General features: G+C 40.4%; 1 protein-coding gene across 4 annotated transcripts in view; it reads left to right on the forward strand.

Annotated features, from left to right (window-relative positions):
* LOC106882414 (monocarboxylate transporter 6) overlaps positions 1-16,820 on the forward strand; it is an 87,309-nt gene that overhangs the window by 21,391 nt on the left and 49,098 nt on the right. The window contains exon 1 of one of the 4 annotated variants that reach the window (XM_052976015.2): positions 6,174-8,007. The exons of the other annotated variants lie outside the window; for them this stretch is intronic. Coding sequence (XP_052831975.1) covers positions 7,877-8,007 — 131 coding nt within the window. The 5' untranslated portion in view covers positions 6,174-7,876. Of the gene's footprint in view, positions 1-6,173; positions 8,008-16,820 lie in introns of those variants that run through there. 4 annotated transcript variants of the gene reach the window in all.

Consider the following 16,820-nt stretch of genomic DNA (forward strand, 5'->3'; position numbering starts at 1 on the left):
ACAACACATGCAACTACGTGTATTTGGTGTTTAAAATTGGTTGCGTTTCAGTTATGAGGACCGACTCCTGTATTTGTCGCAACGATGCGTCACCGGGGTGTCTAGACAGGATTTCTATGCTAATTCTGTCCAGTACACCACCATGTTGTTCTTTGGCATGCTGGTAGAGCACCGAGGTTTGTTTTTGATTATTATTATTAAACGACGCCAAAACAACGCCAGATCATACATCTTAATATATAAATCTGAAATTGTGTGTTTGTGTGAAGGCTTTTTGGATGTTTATAGAAATCCACATTTTCCACTTTTTCGTAAAAATTTTTACATCAATGGAATTTTCTCGATCTGAACTTTCCAGTGCAATAATTAGATTTTTTAAATTCCGTTTACTTTGTGTGATTTAAGGGAGATTTGGCTGTTGTTTCTAGCAACTTTTATATTTCATCCCTGCTACCTGGAACGCCATTCTTACACACGCGCTCAACATAAAAATATAGAGAGTAAGAGTAAAAGAGGGAGTGGGAGAGAGAGAGAGAAAGTGATACATACAACGTCATAGATTAAACTTTCATCTCAGTATTCTTTACCTATTTTTCATAACATAGATACGTAAAAACACACACAACCGCACATACATGACCTGTGACAACACCATACACATTGCTCTCAATCTCTATTCATTTCTCCCCCTCTTCCTCTCTCGCTCTCTCAAACGTATACACGTGCAAGTGAACACAATCATTCACATCGTGGTATATTTACAAAACATTGATGGCATAACTACAGAGTTGTATCCCCCAACTTTGGAAGATCATAACTTTCATAAAAATGAATATTTTTTAATGAAATTTTCTATGCATATATTATTTATTATGTAGATTCCAAATATACAAAAATTTTCGGTGAAAGTGTTTTGGAAGGGGGTGGGGTACAATATTCGGAAATTCCACTTAAATTCCTCTTAACTTCCAGGAAAATGAATATTTTTTCATGAAATTTTGTACAAATGTACCTTGATGTATGTACATTTCAAGCATGTAGGAATTTTGAAGGAAACAACTGCCGGTTATTTTTGAGAAGTGTTCCCCACTCGGTGGTGTTTCGGAGCAAGTCGTCCATATTTGTTTCATTTTTCTCTATTATGTGCTTATGTGCATCCTTAGATTTCTAATGAAGTAATAGGCAGTGAAGAGAAGCAGTCATAAGAAAACTTTTAACTACCCCTATTCATTTCTCTCCCCCTCTCTACCTCTTCCTCTCTCGCTCTCTCAAAAGCATACACGTGCAAGTACACAATCATTCAGTAAAATATAACTCATGTTCGTCAATGTTTTGTAAATTTACCACGATTTTCACTAGGGTGTTAGGGTTAGGGTTTTAGGGTCAGGGTTAGGGTTTAGGATTAATGTTAGGGTTACGGTTTTTAGGGTTAGGGTTAGGATTAGGGTTAGTGTTAGGGTTTGTGTTAGGATTAGGGTTGGGTAATCGTGCGGGTGTTAATCTGAAAAATTACAGATATATGAAAAGTACCGACACTGCCATCTATTATAACTTTTGTTGTTCTGTTTAATATATACATAGATTATGCCTCCAAAGAAGAGAGTTTGCTGGGGAAAGACAGCAACCGGTTTAAATTAACAGCAACAAACTGAAGTAATGCACCACATTCCAGAAGCTATTTTGAACATAATGTAAAATGGTTCAACATCTTTCTGCCCAATCTGATAGAATTCTGGCAAAACTGTGTAGCAACAGATCGCCAGCAATTGCTTCATCAGAAATTGCCGTCCTAGCTCCTGCTAAAAGGGATTACCCTGCTATGTATAATCAGGGCAGCGCAAAAAGTTGTTTTGCACAAGCATTTCTATAGCCAATTACACGGATGAAATTTACGTATGCTTAATAATTTTACGCAAAACAGCCTTCAGACTTTCCCTATCAATTTCATCGTCTTTTGAATTTTGAACATATTTGTAAGGCTTTCTTTTTTAGTTGATTTTCAGCTAGCAAGACTTATCGTAGATGGCATAATAAGTCACACCCGGACAAGGTCGGGTTATACTGCTAGTTCAAAATAAATGGAAGTGGAGAGACAAGTTACTGAAGAGATTGCAAGAGTGCAATGAAATAATTTAACAAAAAACTATATAAATTAATAAAGGACTGAACCAGTGCGTGTGTTTATTACCGGCATAATGCCTCTCCCAAGGTTTAATTGTATATATATATATATATATATATATATATATATATACATACACGTATGTAGACATACATGTATATATATGTATATACATATGCATATATGTATGTATGTATGTATGTATGTATGTATATAGACAACAAATCCAATACTTTCAAATATCCCCTCCATGTTACAAAGTGTTATTGTAAACTCACGAAACCTCTGTGTAAAACGATATAAACCTTGTGTTTATCACCACACAGTTTATACATACATATAGTGTTATGGCAATTTTTGCCATAGGTATTTTGTTCTAACACTTGGTTTTTGTGAAGCTTATTATTGAACGTGTCTGTAAACAGGGGCCACATGGAGAAATACCCTCTCGGTGTGTTCGTTAAATGTTGATATAAACGGTCTATAAACTTCAATACAAACACGTTGATAGACGAGCAATGCCACTATAATGTTTGTTAAAACGTGTCAATTCTGTGTTGTAGCCCTCAAGTTTGTCTATAATGTTATGTTGTTTTGCTTTGTTGATAGTGTGGTGTGTGCGTACGAGTAGATGTAATCGCCTTACCTCGGTTTTCCTTTCTTCGACTGCGAGTCTGTCTTGCGGTATCCAATCCTTGAAGCTTGCCCCGACCCAAAGTACACCAGGAATAGCAGCTGCCTCTCCCAAACCTAGACCGTCGCTTAACACGTCTTGTCCTGACCACAACCCCGTTCGAAAAAGGACACGAATCCCGATCGAGGCTCCCTCTGCCCTTTTCCCCTTCCGGTCAGCCTCCCTAGACACTGACGTCATACCACACGCCACCCTGATCTTAAAGATCACGTTCACCCCTACTCCAATTCGAAGTCCGCCATCCAACCGGGCGGGCGCCCTACACGTCGAGATCTGCTCAAGCTAGGTGGCTCGTTTCCATCGCACTCTTCATCCGACGAAGTGGCTATCCTGCGCAGATCCAGCACGTGACGCGGCATTCCATCCACAGATACATTGTTTCTGGAATTGACCGCTGTCACTGTTCCCCTGCCCTATTGTGATGTGCAGCGTGCCTTCGGCAGCTTGACCCAAACTTCCTCCCCTACTTTCACGCCGGCGGGTCCCTTCTCTTCCTCGCAGAACTCCGGCGTCTTACTGGGATGCCTCCATTCATATTTGAACATCGCTCTGTGCGGCACAGACTCTTCCGCTTGTCCGGATCGGGGAGATATGTTATACCAGTAGACCGCTTCCAGGGGCGAAATGTGCCCCTTTCAGTCATGGCCTTGATCGTCCGATGGTGCCTCTCAACGATTCCGTTGCCACTCGGCCTATGCGCCGCTCTAAATAATCGTCGCACCTTTCACCGGTCAAGCATCTCTCCCAACGCTTCCGAACGAAACGCCGCCCCGTTGTCCATTAGCAGTTCTTCCACAGGACCCCTCTCCAAGAATATCCCGTTCAGAATGCGGGCAATCTCATCGGCAATGCCTGTCCTCAGCTCCCTCCAAATGGCCAGCCGGCCCGGCCCGCAGTCGACCATGCTGAGATACATTTCCTGACGGTAGTGCGTCACATCCACAGCCAGTCTCCTCCAGTTGCACTCTACTGAGAGGTTCCCCTGCTCATGCCCACCCGGGGCGGGGTCAATGGACTGGCATCTGTCACATTTCGCGACCACTTTCTTAACGTTTCTCCTAGTGACGTCAGCATCAACCATTTTCGCCAGATACAGGGTCCTATCCACCCCCAAGTGGTGCATAGCATGTAGCTCCTTCAGTTCGGAGTCACCCAGCCGACACGCTGCCGCTATCCCTTTCCTTGCTTCCTCCGGTTCCTCCAGCCACGCCCTTTTCACGCTGGTCAGTGCGTCCGCCCTGTTTCTTTCCGAAGGCACGAAAACCACATTCAGCTTCAGTCCGAACTCAGCGATCAGCTCTCCCAGAACTCCTAGGCGGCGTTTCACCAACATCTCCGCGGCACCTTTCGTCCGGACTCTCTTCTCGCTGGTAATTACTGTTCCTACCCAGCCGACCACGGTGGCCGAATCCGTCCGGATCTCGATCGAACACAGTCCCCATCTCAGGGCCAAGTTCACCCCTTTCAGCACCGCATCTAGTTCGGCGACATTGATGTGGTTGAAGTCGTCCGCTTTCCGTAGCCAGGCCGCATCCTCCACCTCAGCACCTTCGATCTCCAACACAACCCCTATCGCTATACTGCTAGCATCACACCAAACCGTCCCGCACTCCGTCTTGGGCACATACCAGTTTCCTCTAACCGGGTCTTCCGCTCTCGTTCTCTCCAGGATTTCCCGCATCATCGCCATCGTCGCCTCTCCTACCTTGTCACTCCAACTCTCCCCCTCTGCTCGTCTCTTGATGTAACTACATGCAATGTGCAACCAACGAGCGATCGGATAGTGTCCGATCAACTTCCCACAAACCGAGAACAACTCTCTCCTGCTGACGCTGGAACTCAGCTCTGGGATCTCGTTTCCTCTCCGGAACACCAGCTCGCCCGATCTGTCTTTTTGTAGCTTCAGCCCCAGTGCAGCTCCCCCCACCATCGACTCAGGCGGCTTCGCAACCAGCCCGAACCTCTCCAGGTGTCTCACTACCTCGGTGGCTGGCACTACAGTCTCGTCAACCAAAATGTCGTCGATGTAGGAACTGGTGGCCTTCCTTACCTCTCCTCTTTCCCTAGGACGGACTTGAGCACCATCGCCATAATTTTCGGAGCGGAATTCAGCCCGAAACCCAGCCTGGTTAAACAGTACGTCCGGCCCTTGTACCGCACCAGCTGGTATCGCCACAGCTTGTCACTCACACGGAGCTGCAGATATGCCGACTTCAAGTCGACGATCGTCGCTGCCTTGGTCGACTGTCTCCACACACGTAACGTCTCACCGCAAACGTCCGTTGCCTCGCCTCCCGTGTGGCACGATATATGGTCGTTCAGTTCCCTAAAGTCCAGCACCGGTCTGACTTTTCCTTTCGTCGGCTGCACCACCGCCATCAGAGGCAGTACTCCACTCACCACCTCCTCTTTCCACGGGACAAGGACTCCTTCCTTGATCCATCTCTCTACCTCCTCGTCGAACTCGACGTCGGCGTGACCTTTCAACGTATGCTGGTAGCAGCTCACCCTGTTCTTTAGTAGTGGGGGCTCGTCCTTCCATCGCCACTCTATCGTCCACCTCCGACCATCAAACGCCGCCTGAAAATCTTTGTCTTCGATGGTGTAAGCGGCGCTGTCCTCGACGGGGCTCTGCTCTCCCTGGCGGTCCCGACTCACGGCGCACGATGCCCCCACGCTTCCGAACGTGACCTCATCTCCTGCAATCCTAACGCCACCAAGACGGTTGATGGCGTCCATCCCCAACACGACATCAACCCCGTCTATCACATAGTCGATCACGATCACCCATAGCCTCAGCGCCGCGCTCGGTAACGCTATCTCCAGACTGGAGCTGCCCCTGCAACGGGATCTCTCTACCGTCGACCGCGCGGACGCTACTCGTCCCATCCCATTTCTTCGCCACCCTTGGCGTCACGAGGGTAGTCGTGCAACCCGTGTCCACGAGGGCCTTGAACTTCTTCCCCTCGACCTCGACTTCGACCACGGGCAGCGCCTCTACTTGGTTGCGGGGAAAGTTTGAGAGGCAGCAACTTCTCCACGGTCGTTTCCCTGGTCGCAATCACGGGCGATGTGCCCAGTCTTACTGCATCGATAGCAGACGGGCCCCGATTCGGCGCATTCCCTCGCCATGTGCGGCCCCTGACATTTGAAACACCGGCCCGAGAACGGCCGCTGTCGTTGCTCGGTAGGCTTCCTCACGCCGTTCTCAGGCTGTCGTCTGTCGGAACGCGCCTCTGTCGCCGCCATCGCTATCGGCTCCGGCCGACGTGCTATGTCAACACGTGAGCTTGCGCTACTAGCGCGCTCAGCGCCATCTTTCTCCCGCCAGGCAACTGCTGCAATCGGATCCCTACGTCGTCGTGGAATCCATTTACAAACGCCAGCCGCGCCGCTCTGTCCAGGCCTTCTCCGATAAACCCAGCCAGCGTGGCCAGTCTTCGCACTTCCGCCGCGTACTCATCCACCTGTTCTCCCCCCCCCCCCTCACATCTAATCGTTCCTAGTTTTACGAAGGCAGCGTACTCGCTCTCCGTATACGCTTCCCTCAACCTCCGTTCGACGTTCTCTGCACTTAATCTTTCTTCCTCGTCCATTTCTAGGTAGAGGGTCAGGGCGCTCCCTTCCAAGTATAGAGCCATGAGACTCGCCACATCACTTATTCCTTGCAGCTTGGCAACGAGCCTAATTTTTCGTATCCAAGCCATCACATCTCCTTCGCCATTAAAAGGCCCGATCACACCGCTGGCGATCCTAATCTTGGTGGCTGCCATCGCGGCGAATTTCTGCACGTGGGGCCGAAATAGTTTGTGGTGTGTACATACGAGTAGATGTAATCGCCTTACCTCGGTTTTCTTTTCCTCGACTGCGAGTCTGTCTTGCGGTATCCAATCCTTGAAGCTTGCCCCGACCCAAAGTACACCAGGAATAGCAGCTGCTTCTCCCAAACCTAGACCGTCGCTTAACACGTCTTGTCCTGACCACAACCCCGTTCGAAAAAGGGCACGAATCCCGATCGAGGCTCCCTCTGCCCTTTTTCCCCTTCTGGTCAACTCGCCCTTCCTGTCAGCCTCCCCAGACAATGACGTCATACCACAGATAGCTTACAGTTCCTATTAATATTATGTTCAGCACTAATAAACATAGAATTTAAGTAAAAGTTTTTAATATATTCTAATCTTAAAGTAACAGACCCAGTTTCTCCGGCTTTGCCCCTCTTTGTATGTATTTACAGTTGCAGATGTATTTATAAATTTATCGGATCATAAAAAAAATAAAACAGTATCGATCCATGAAGTCCTGTAAGGGTTAATAATACGGCTGGGATTAAAGATATATGTGACAGCAACTCATTGTATAATGAATAACTAAAGAGGAGCGATTAAAGATATAGACTGGTTGAGAGTTAAATCAAAGTGATTACGTTGGTTGATAAAGATCCGTTTTCTGGTCTATGTAGAAAAATAAACAACTAACAAATGTAGGCGTCCCAGATAAAACAACATTCTTTACGGCTAGCAGCTAGCTTTGTATGAATGCAGATGTTCTTTCAGTAATAAAGCAGCGAATAATGGTTGTCAGGAAATATAAACACTAAAAGGTGCATGAAGCGAATGAATTACAGGGCAACCCTTAGATTACTAGCCTTTCCGCTGTTTATTCCCAAATCGATTTCTTACTAATTTATTCATTGTAAATTATTTATGAATATCGAAGCATGTTACGCTAAAGAAAATTGAGGAACTGTTAAAGCAGGTGAAAATTTTCGGAGAGTTTTTAATACAAGAATATTTTTCGCAACTGTGTATGACTGCTTGACGAAACCCGATCCCAGATACACTCACGTCTGTTACCTGCCACCTAAACCGTTTCTTTTCTTTTTGGATTACACATGAGAAACGAGTGAATAAAATTTTGCTGTAGCTTCTTTTTATACGAAAGACAATACGAATGGTTAAATATGACAAGTACAAGAGATAAGAGGGAAGAAAATTTACGATACTGAAAGTAAATTAGCCAGGTTTGGGCAGTACACCTCTGGCAGCGGACTGGACATAATCATGGATAATGATGAAGAAAATGTGAAGGAACCTGGTGAAAATGTTTACCTTACAGCAAAGGCTCCGGAAGGGGATGTATCTCTGTCCCATTCAATACAAAATCTTACGAAGTCAGTGCAAAACCTTGCAAGGTATGTACGAAGTTATTTAATTGTTTAGCCCTAGCTCCTCTCCTGTCGAGCGAACATATAACTGACGTTCTAGTCGTGACCTATCTATTTTTTTTTTTTACTTGTATCTTGGATGATACTACATTGCTTCATGTATGTTCCTTTATAAATAAGACGGGTGTGATGTGATTTGACGAGAATTTGGCTGCTGTTTCTAGCAGTCAGTGCTATCTCGTGGAGGCTCACCTCGTTCGTTCATAACATCCCGACCAAGTTTGTTAGTGCTTGCATGCATATACGAACGTAATTGATGGATGTGCGTGCGTGCGTGCGTTTGTGTTGGCGATTTCTTTGTCGCAGATTCAAACCGGTGATTAAGAAAGTGACAAAACTCTTTTCTACGGATCAAAACGGTACCTAGAACTCGTGAATATGTTCCTAGAATTCGTGATATGTACATATATGTAGGTGCGTATGCATGCATGCACTTTTGTATGTATGTATGTATGTATGTATATTTGTTTGTTTGTTTGAAGCCTTGCAAGTCAACCGCTGGTCTTAAGAGCCATTTCAGAACACAAATGTAATGGAGGTCGAGATGATACAGGTCAGCGGTTCTCAACCATTTTTTTTTGTTTAGCTATGGACCCCTTTAATATCTGTTTTTCTAAGACGGACCCTCATAGCCATTCGACGTTTAAAAATACCCATTATTATATTTTTTTATAATTAAATTTTATTAAAAACTGTGTAAAAGAATTGTAAAAATATCTTGTGGATTGTAGAAGTATAACAATATATTGCACATAAATTTTAACACCAATATCCTATATGGACCCCTCCAAGGATCATATAGACCAGTGCTCTGCAACCGGTATGCTGCGGTACACTGGTGTGCCATGAGACGATGCTTGGTGTGCCGCAGTGTAACCTGAATATAATTTTTCCCCCTATTCTTTTAGTTATATTTTTAGTTCAGGTGTGCCACCGAATTTTGAAAAGAATATAAGCGTACCGCAAGTGAAAAAAGTTTGCGGAGCAATGATATAGACCTCGGTTCTACTGATGGAAATTTACACAACTATTATATCAAGAAGAAGCGATCATGTATCTGTGTGTATAACGTATGCTTGGGCATTCCTACAGAATAGCCTGGAAATTATTTAGTGCGCCAAAAAGCGTAATTTTTCAGAAGTGTTTCTTTTTAAGCATAGCAGATTTATATTCTGCAGAAACGGATGGGGTTAGGAGGAATATAGCCCCCCCCCCATCACCACCTCCCGCACTACGGAAACTCAACAAAAACGCGAAAGAATTGTTTTCTTTGAAATGAAACTAATACAAACCTAATCTGACAAAATGGTCATTGGGCGATCTTTGTTTTCTTTTTATCATAATTTGTTTTAAAAAACACTAAAATATAAGAAAAGGAGGATCTTTTTAAAAATTCTTCCAAATCACTTGAAGTATTTCCTATTTTCACCAGATATTTAAAAAAAAAATTTTCAAACCTTGGTGTAGTTTTAAATGCTGATGGTGAAAATCACATTCATTTTGACTAGAAATTAATAATTGTAAACAAAGTTTGGTGGTGGGAAAACAAAACTACCAATCCTATCATCGTCGTCGTCAACAGTTCACTTCATACAATAATAATATTGATAATATTATTATTAGCACTACCACCGCTACCGTTTACTTTTAAACTTTGTTTACAATTTTATCATAAGAAAATAGAGAGTCTATTTAACATCGCTTTATGGGGTCCTTTAAGTGCTTTATTTAATATCGATATATCCGTCCCGCTAAGTGCTTTAACGATAGTATATTCCGTGAGTTCCTTGGAGATTGATTTTGATTTTAATATTAATAATACTAAAAATGGAAAGCACCTGGGCCTGTCACAAGCGACGAAATAAGCGGATCCATTACACAATGTTTCATCAATTTTCGTTTTTAGACGTTGGCTGCTATTTCTACCAGGTCGAGAGATCACATAATGGTTACGTCTTCTGTGCGTGTGTGTGCTGTTTCCATGGAGACACAGTTGCGACTTCCGATTGGCTAAAATTACATAATTTAAAAAAAAATTTGTAATTTTAGCCAATCGGAAGCCGTTATAATTGTGACTTTCTCTTTCTTTTGTTCTCTCTTTTTTTTTTATTAATTTCTGGGTAAAAAAAATGTGGTTTTCGTCATTGTTATGCAAAACTACATCATTTCTGACAGCTAATACCATAACAGTGCCTATATATATATATATATATATATATATATATATATATATATATATTGGAAGGTTTGGAGGTGATGTACAGAAATTATATAGAAAAAAATTAAGGTACTCAGAAATCTGGATGTTTGTACATTTACAGATTTTTATTGATGTCACATATTAAATAAAGCGCTTTTCACCTAGTCGTGTAGGATTTTCAAATTGTTTTCAAATTTATTTAATATGTGACATTAATAAAAATCTGTAAATGTACAAACATCCAGATTTCTGAGTACCTTAATATTTTTCTATATATATATGACGTGTGTCAGTATGTGTACGACCCCGCCAATTTTTTTAATTTTTATCTCACATTAAGTTCCGCTCTAATCGTAATCTACACACTCTGAAAGCTATTTTATAAAAAATCTCATAAAAAAAAAAAAATTACCCATTTTTTTCTGAAAGTTATGAGTAAAGAAAGCCGTCTTGCGCGAATTTTCCAAAACTCCTCACCCCACTCACGAAAAAAATTTTTCCCCTACATATCCGGATATAATCAGAATCTACACCATCCGAAGCGTATTTGCAGGAAAGTTCATTAAAAAAATAAATAATCCTCTTGCTGGAAGTTACGAGGCAACAAAGTCGGGTGGGAGGAGGAGGAAGGGGTAGGCAAGCCCATATTGATTGCTGTTTACCTGCGGCACTGACCTGCACCACAACAACATAATGTTTGTAGTTGCCTACTGTTCTTCAATGCATAGGCTATACAAGGCGAGAACCAAAAAAAGAATCTTGTTCAATACTTTGCTTATGTTTGCGTACACACCTCCAAGTTTTTCCATCTGAACAGGTTGCATTTCACCAAACGCATTGACTGGTCAATGACGGCATATAGCTGAATTATATAAATTAATCGCAACGATACAAGAAAGTGACAGAGGGCTTAACTTTCCTTTTCATAGACTAATAGTCTTCCTCTTTTATTTCATTGCTGAATCTTGTCATTTACTATCGAACAAAATTTCATTTTCATTTTATTTTGCCTGCCATTGCCATGTAGTTTCAGTTTCTAGATCAGAGAACGAAAGATCGCCAAGAATCATTATTCTTAATTGTTTAACACGTAAACCGTTTTTTTTTTGTTTTTTTTAAATAAGATCAAAACTGAAAAATTACGAAAATCGAGGGTGAGGAGCATGGACAATTTTTTTTTCCAGAATCGTACAATATTTTAAACATACACATCTAAAAAATTAGTTTTTAGCGCAGTAAATAATTTCCGACTCTATTCTACAGGAATGCCCTCTACATATCTCTTATGCCTACTCGCGTAGTAGTAGTAGTAATAGTAAGGAGAATACAGAATTGGTAAAAAAAAAAAATGGTGGAATGTACTGTTTACCTGGAAATTTATGCGATTATTGTCAGAAATAACACATTAATGGTTAATACTTGGCGAACTTAAACAAGTCTTTTATAATTTCATTCACATCATAAATGCTTTCTTGGAATATTAAATCGATCATCTAATACTTGTTTGTTTTTCTTTTTCTCATCGCAAATTGGTAAATAATAGCGTTGTTAGCAACAAGTTTCTAACGGAGTAACAACTAAATTTCTGATAGAGATAACAAGACTTTTTTTTTTTGTTTATAAATATCGGCGAAATATATACACACTTACGTACGTTTACTTCTGTTTTTAATTAGTTGAAATCTTCCCCAGAGGAAGTTTCCAACATAGATACAAAACTCCGTCGTTTGAATGGGGATAACAAAAGTAAATTCACATTTTAAACTTGCCTATTTTACTGTCTCACAGACTATTTGCAATGTGTGGATTAGCTGGTTGATTTCTTTTTCTGACAACCCCAAGTTTATCCAAAATCAAATGCACCAATTATTGTTGGTATAAATGTGAATTTATATTCTGGATATAGAAGCTGGAGTTTTCGAAGTAGTTGACCAACCAACAATATGCAGCCTGTTATGTATACACTTGACAAGTTTTGATGGAAATTTTCCTTCAACATTCCTTGTGTATGTATTCATTAACAGAAGGAAAAATAAGTAATTTCTGATTTCTTAGCGTTTTCTCTCTACCTGTTCGAAATCATTACATTGCAAGTATTGCAACATCATTTTGTACTGTTGCATAATACTGGGGAGTAAAAATTGGTCAGTATAGTTTTTGAAGTTGAGAGAGTTTGAAACATAGTCAGCTGACAGTTACTTTTTTTTTCAAGAAATTTTTCCTCAATTTCAACCTGATTGTAATTAAGGTTGCTAATAAAATATCTGAATAATTTTAGGTGTTTAACAATCAAAAATTCTTTTCTCTCTTGAATTCCAAGTCAAGTTTCCCCCACACTATTGTCTAATTTGATTATTTTCAATTTTCATGCAACGATGTGTAAATGTATCAAGAAGAAAGCCACTCCAGCAGATCACAAAGAAACTATTATAAATTTAGTTGAGTTTCATTAATTTCATATCATGTTCCATTACCCCTGATTTTCTTTCATTTGACCTAGATATTTAAATTTTTTATTTCAATTCTGATTTTTCTGATGTCTCAGGATGCGTAGGAATCTTTTTTTTTTTTAATATAATTCTGCAGAATCAAAGAGGCAAATTTACCTTATGTTGTCTTACTTATTTTGCCCTGGCTAAATTTATCCATTGTATGCTCAAAGACAATAAGTGTGTGAATCTGAGAGGGGAATATGTTTGATAAAATCATAATTAACTGATCTCCTGTATTTTCTTTTACCCAAAAGCGAGGAACTTTTCAGCACTTACCTTGTACTAAGCAAATTTTTGGAAAAAAAGATATGATAAATACAAGATGCAGCTTATACCATTTGTTCCTTCTGTACATTGCACCATTTTGATTATCAGCATCTTCTGCAGTGGTTGTTCCAAGTGCAATAGCTTGCTGAACTGCAACAATTCTTTGGGATTGTGATTCAGCATTTAATTGTACTTGAAACACCTACTGCAGAGGATGCAAGTAATGATAGTGGTGAAACCTATGTAAAAAGCAAATGATATAAGCACACACATGCACGTACGCATGTGTGTGTGTGTGTCTATATATATATATATATATATATATATATATATATACTGTTCAAAAGAATTCCAACTCTGTCTATCTTTTATCTTTTATTTATATTCTTATAAAATTAATGTGGGACTTCTGTCACACGGGACCTTGAAGACTGCTAGAAAGTAGGAAAGTATACTAGTCCTTATATATTTAATATTCAATATTTCATTCATTCAATACTTCATTTCATTTTACTATATATATTATATATTCCATATTCTATATCCCTCATTAATTTTATAAGAATATAAATAAAACATAAAAAACAGACAGAATTGGAATTCCTTTTGAACAATATATGCCTCTATACACTATCATACAAACCCCTTAAAAAATTTTTTTTTTATTTATATATTTATATATATATTCTATAATACTGTTTTAGTTTGTTATGCCATGTGGGCAGAGACTGAAGATTGTGTGAAAGCACCAGATGTGTTTTCAAATACTGAGTTGTTTTCATCACATGAAACTATTAGTAGCTCATAAAAATATATACTGTGTTTATTAAATATTTATCTCTCATCAGATGGAGTACTTTTTTGTTGATCTTATACACACACACACACTCATACACATGTATGTATATAATATAACAAATGAGAGGAAAAAACGATTCCTTCAAGTGGGGGTAAAACATAGAATTCACTGGTATGGCAGTTGAATACCTCAGAAATAGGGGTCATCATCATCATCATCATCGTCATTTAACGTCTGCTTTCCATGCTGGTATGGGGTGGATGGCTTGACTGAGGACTTCAATCTGATCTGGCAAAGTTTCTACAGCTGGGTGCCCTTCCGAACGCCAACCACTCAACAGTATAGTGGGTGCTTTTTACGTAGCACTGGCATAAAAGCCAGTCAGATGGCACTAGCAATGACCATGCTCGAATGGCGCTTTTAATGTGCCACTGGCATGGGAGCCAGTCAGGCAGCACTAGCAACGACACGTTCAAGTGGTGCTTTTTAAGTGCCACCAGCACAGGAGCCAGTCAGGCGGCACGGGCAATGACCATGCTTGAATGGTGCTTTTCACATGCCACCAGCACAGGTGCCAGTCAGGGAGTACTGGTATTGGCCACGACAATGACTTCACTTGACTCAACAAGTCTTTGCAAGCACAGTTTATTGCCCAAAGATTGAAGGGTACTCTTAAATGGGCTGGTTATGCCGCCCTGGCATAGGCCTCAGTTACAGTCTCACTTGGCTTGCCGAGTCTTCTCAAGCACAGCATATCTCCAAAGGTCTCGGTCACTTGTCATCATCTTCATGAAGCCCAAGTAAACCTGTCTCCTAGCTTCCCTTCTGGCAATCTGATACAATTCCCTGCTACCACCATTCTTCCAGTCCTTCCATGTCTGTTTTCTGTTTCTTTTCCCTAATGGCCCTGTCAACTACATTGTTCCACCACCACGTTACCTTGGGTTGAGAGGGGAATTTACTTTTGACACTACTTCTAATGCTGTCACTTGTCTTACCTGTAGTAGCCATATATGCAGGTAACTTCAAACTTAATAAGCTGAGGATCACTCAATATTTTGGTATCACTATTAACAAGTGCAGTGCAAATAATGCATGTAAATGCATGGTACACACAATGCCACTTGTGGTTGTGCAGTGAACTTGACTGGAGACCACAGGAATTTCAGCTTCCCCCTTATAATTTATCTAGATCAGGGGTCAGTGAACCAGGGTAAATTATCCCAAGTGGGGTCCAAATGAAATTCTTGGGGGTAATGAAGACCCATTAGACATAAGTAAAATTATATGAAAAACGTATTCCTTGTTACAACAGAAATTTTTCTTCTGGCATGAGGAGGCAGTCTAAAAGTTGTTGCCTTTTGCAACAACCTACCTTTGCAAACAAGGATTTTCCTCTCTAATGAACATAAAACCGAAGTAGAGTAATTGATTGGACCCCCAGAGACTGTATCCAAATTACTCTGGCATCAAAATGCCTCAATTTTGATGTAACCGTAACAAAAATGAAACATCATTTCTCCAAAACCTGAAGTGAAAAAGTTTCTAGAAAAATCCTTTTGTTTCATAATGAAGATATTAATTTATTTTATCACTTTTGTTTTATACTTTTTATATTTATAATTGTATTCTCCATATAAATAGATTCAATAAACCCTTTTGAATTCAAAGAATCTATGATTTTCTTCTGTTCAAATCAAGGGGGTAATGTTGGTGTAAATAAATATATTTTGGGGTAATTGGTTAAAAAGTCCCCCACCCCCGATCTTGATTAAAGGAGTGCTGAACCATCAATTGTAGAAAAATTGGTGGTGTATCTGTATATATGTATATATGTCCCACTGTGTACCACCAATATCTTCAACTGTATCCTTTGGCCAACAAAAGCCTTGTGAATGAATCAGGTAGATGGAAATTAAAATAGGCCTGTCATATGCGGACATGTAATGTATGTATACATGCCCTTGTTTAGACATCATATGATAGTTAACTTTAAAACAATGATGATGATGATAATTATGATGATGATGATACACATACATATACACACATATATGCACACATGTATATGTGTGTGTGTTTATATATATACAAAAAGGAAAAAAAACAGAACAAAGTTAGTTTTACTTTGTATTTCTATATTTCGGGGTTATAACCTTTTCTTCAGGACATTTGGCAAAAGTGGTAGTTGGTAAAAGTCATTGTTCAGTTGAGTGGGGAAGGAAGGAGGAAGGTGTAATGTGCAGACTGGTGTTGCTATGGTAACACGTAGTACATCATATATATAGCATTTTATTCCATTTCAACTTGTATTTCTACCATGTCTAGAGTCAAAGTATCATGAAGTGCTGTCATTGCCTCTTTGCTGTTACGAGCCAGTTCACTTTAGTACTGTCCTGAAAATATGTATACCCACTCCTTCATGTCATTTTGTATGTCTCATTCGTTAGAAGTTTCATTTTGGGCCTATTAAAAATTTATAGCTTGTCTCGTTATTATGTATCTGCCACAATGTAGACATATGTCTTGCTCATTTGCAGCATACCCAGCAATGCCACTCCCACCTCCTATACCAGAAACCTTTCTTCTGTACCAATCTGTACTGTGAGCTTTCTTCTCTTCCCACTCCCCTCACTGACGTCAGCACTCTATCAATATTATTATTTTACAATGTAAAAAAAGGCATAGCTAGTATGTTTGTTCCAGAAGTATGATGCAAATGTACTAACCAGTGAATTAATTAATCAGTACTATTTATCTTTGCACAAACAACTGTGCATATCACACCCACTTCTGGTCGATGCAACAGGTGTGAAGTGAATGAATGATAGTGAATTAAATGCAACAGACTTATCATATATGGTACGCCTGTTGGCATACTTCTGTGCAAATCTTCTTTTCAGATGTAGAATGCTTTCTTCTATTCCCTTGTTCCCTTTTATCACTCTTCCACACACCTAGGGCTGGCTCACTCAACATAGGTACATTTAAAGGTAGGTCTGGTAAGATTGTTGAGATGCTT

The sequence above is a fragment of the Octopus bimaculoides genome, chromosome 23 (assembly GCF_046866305.1).
Source record: "Octopus bimaculoides isolate indiv1 chromosome 23, ASM4686630v1, whole genome shotgun sequence".
Classification (NCBI taxonomy): domain Eukaryota; kingdom Metazoa; phylum Mollusca; class Cephalopoda; order Octopoda; family Octopodidae; genus Octopus; species Octopus bimaculoides.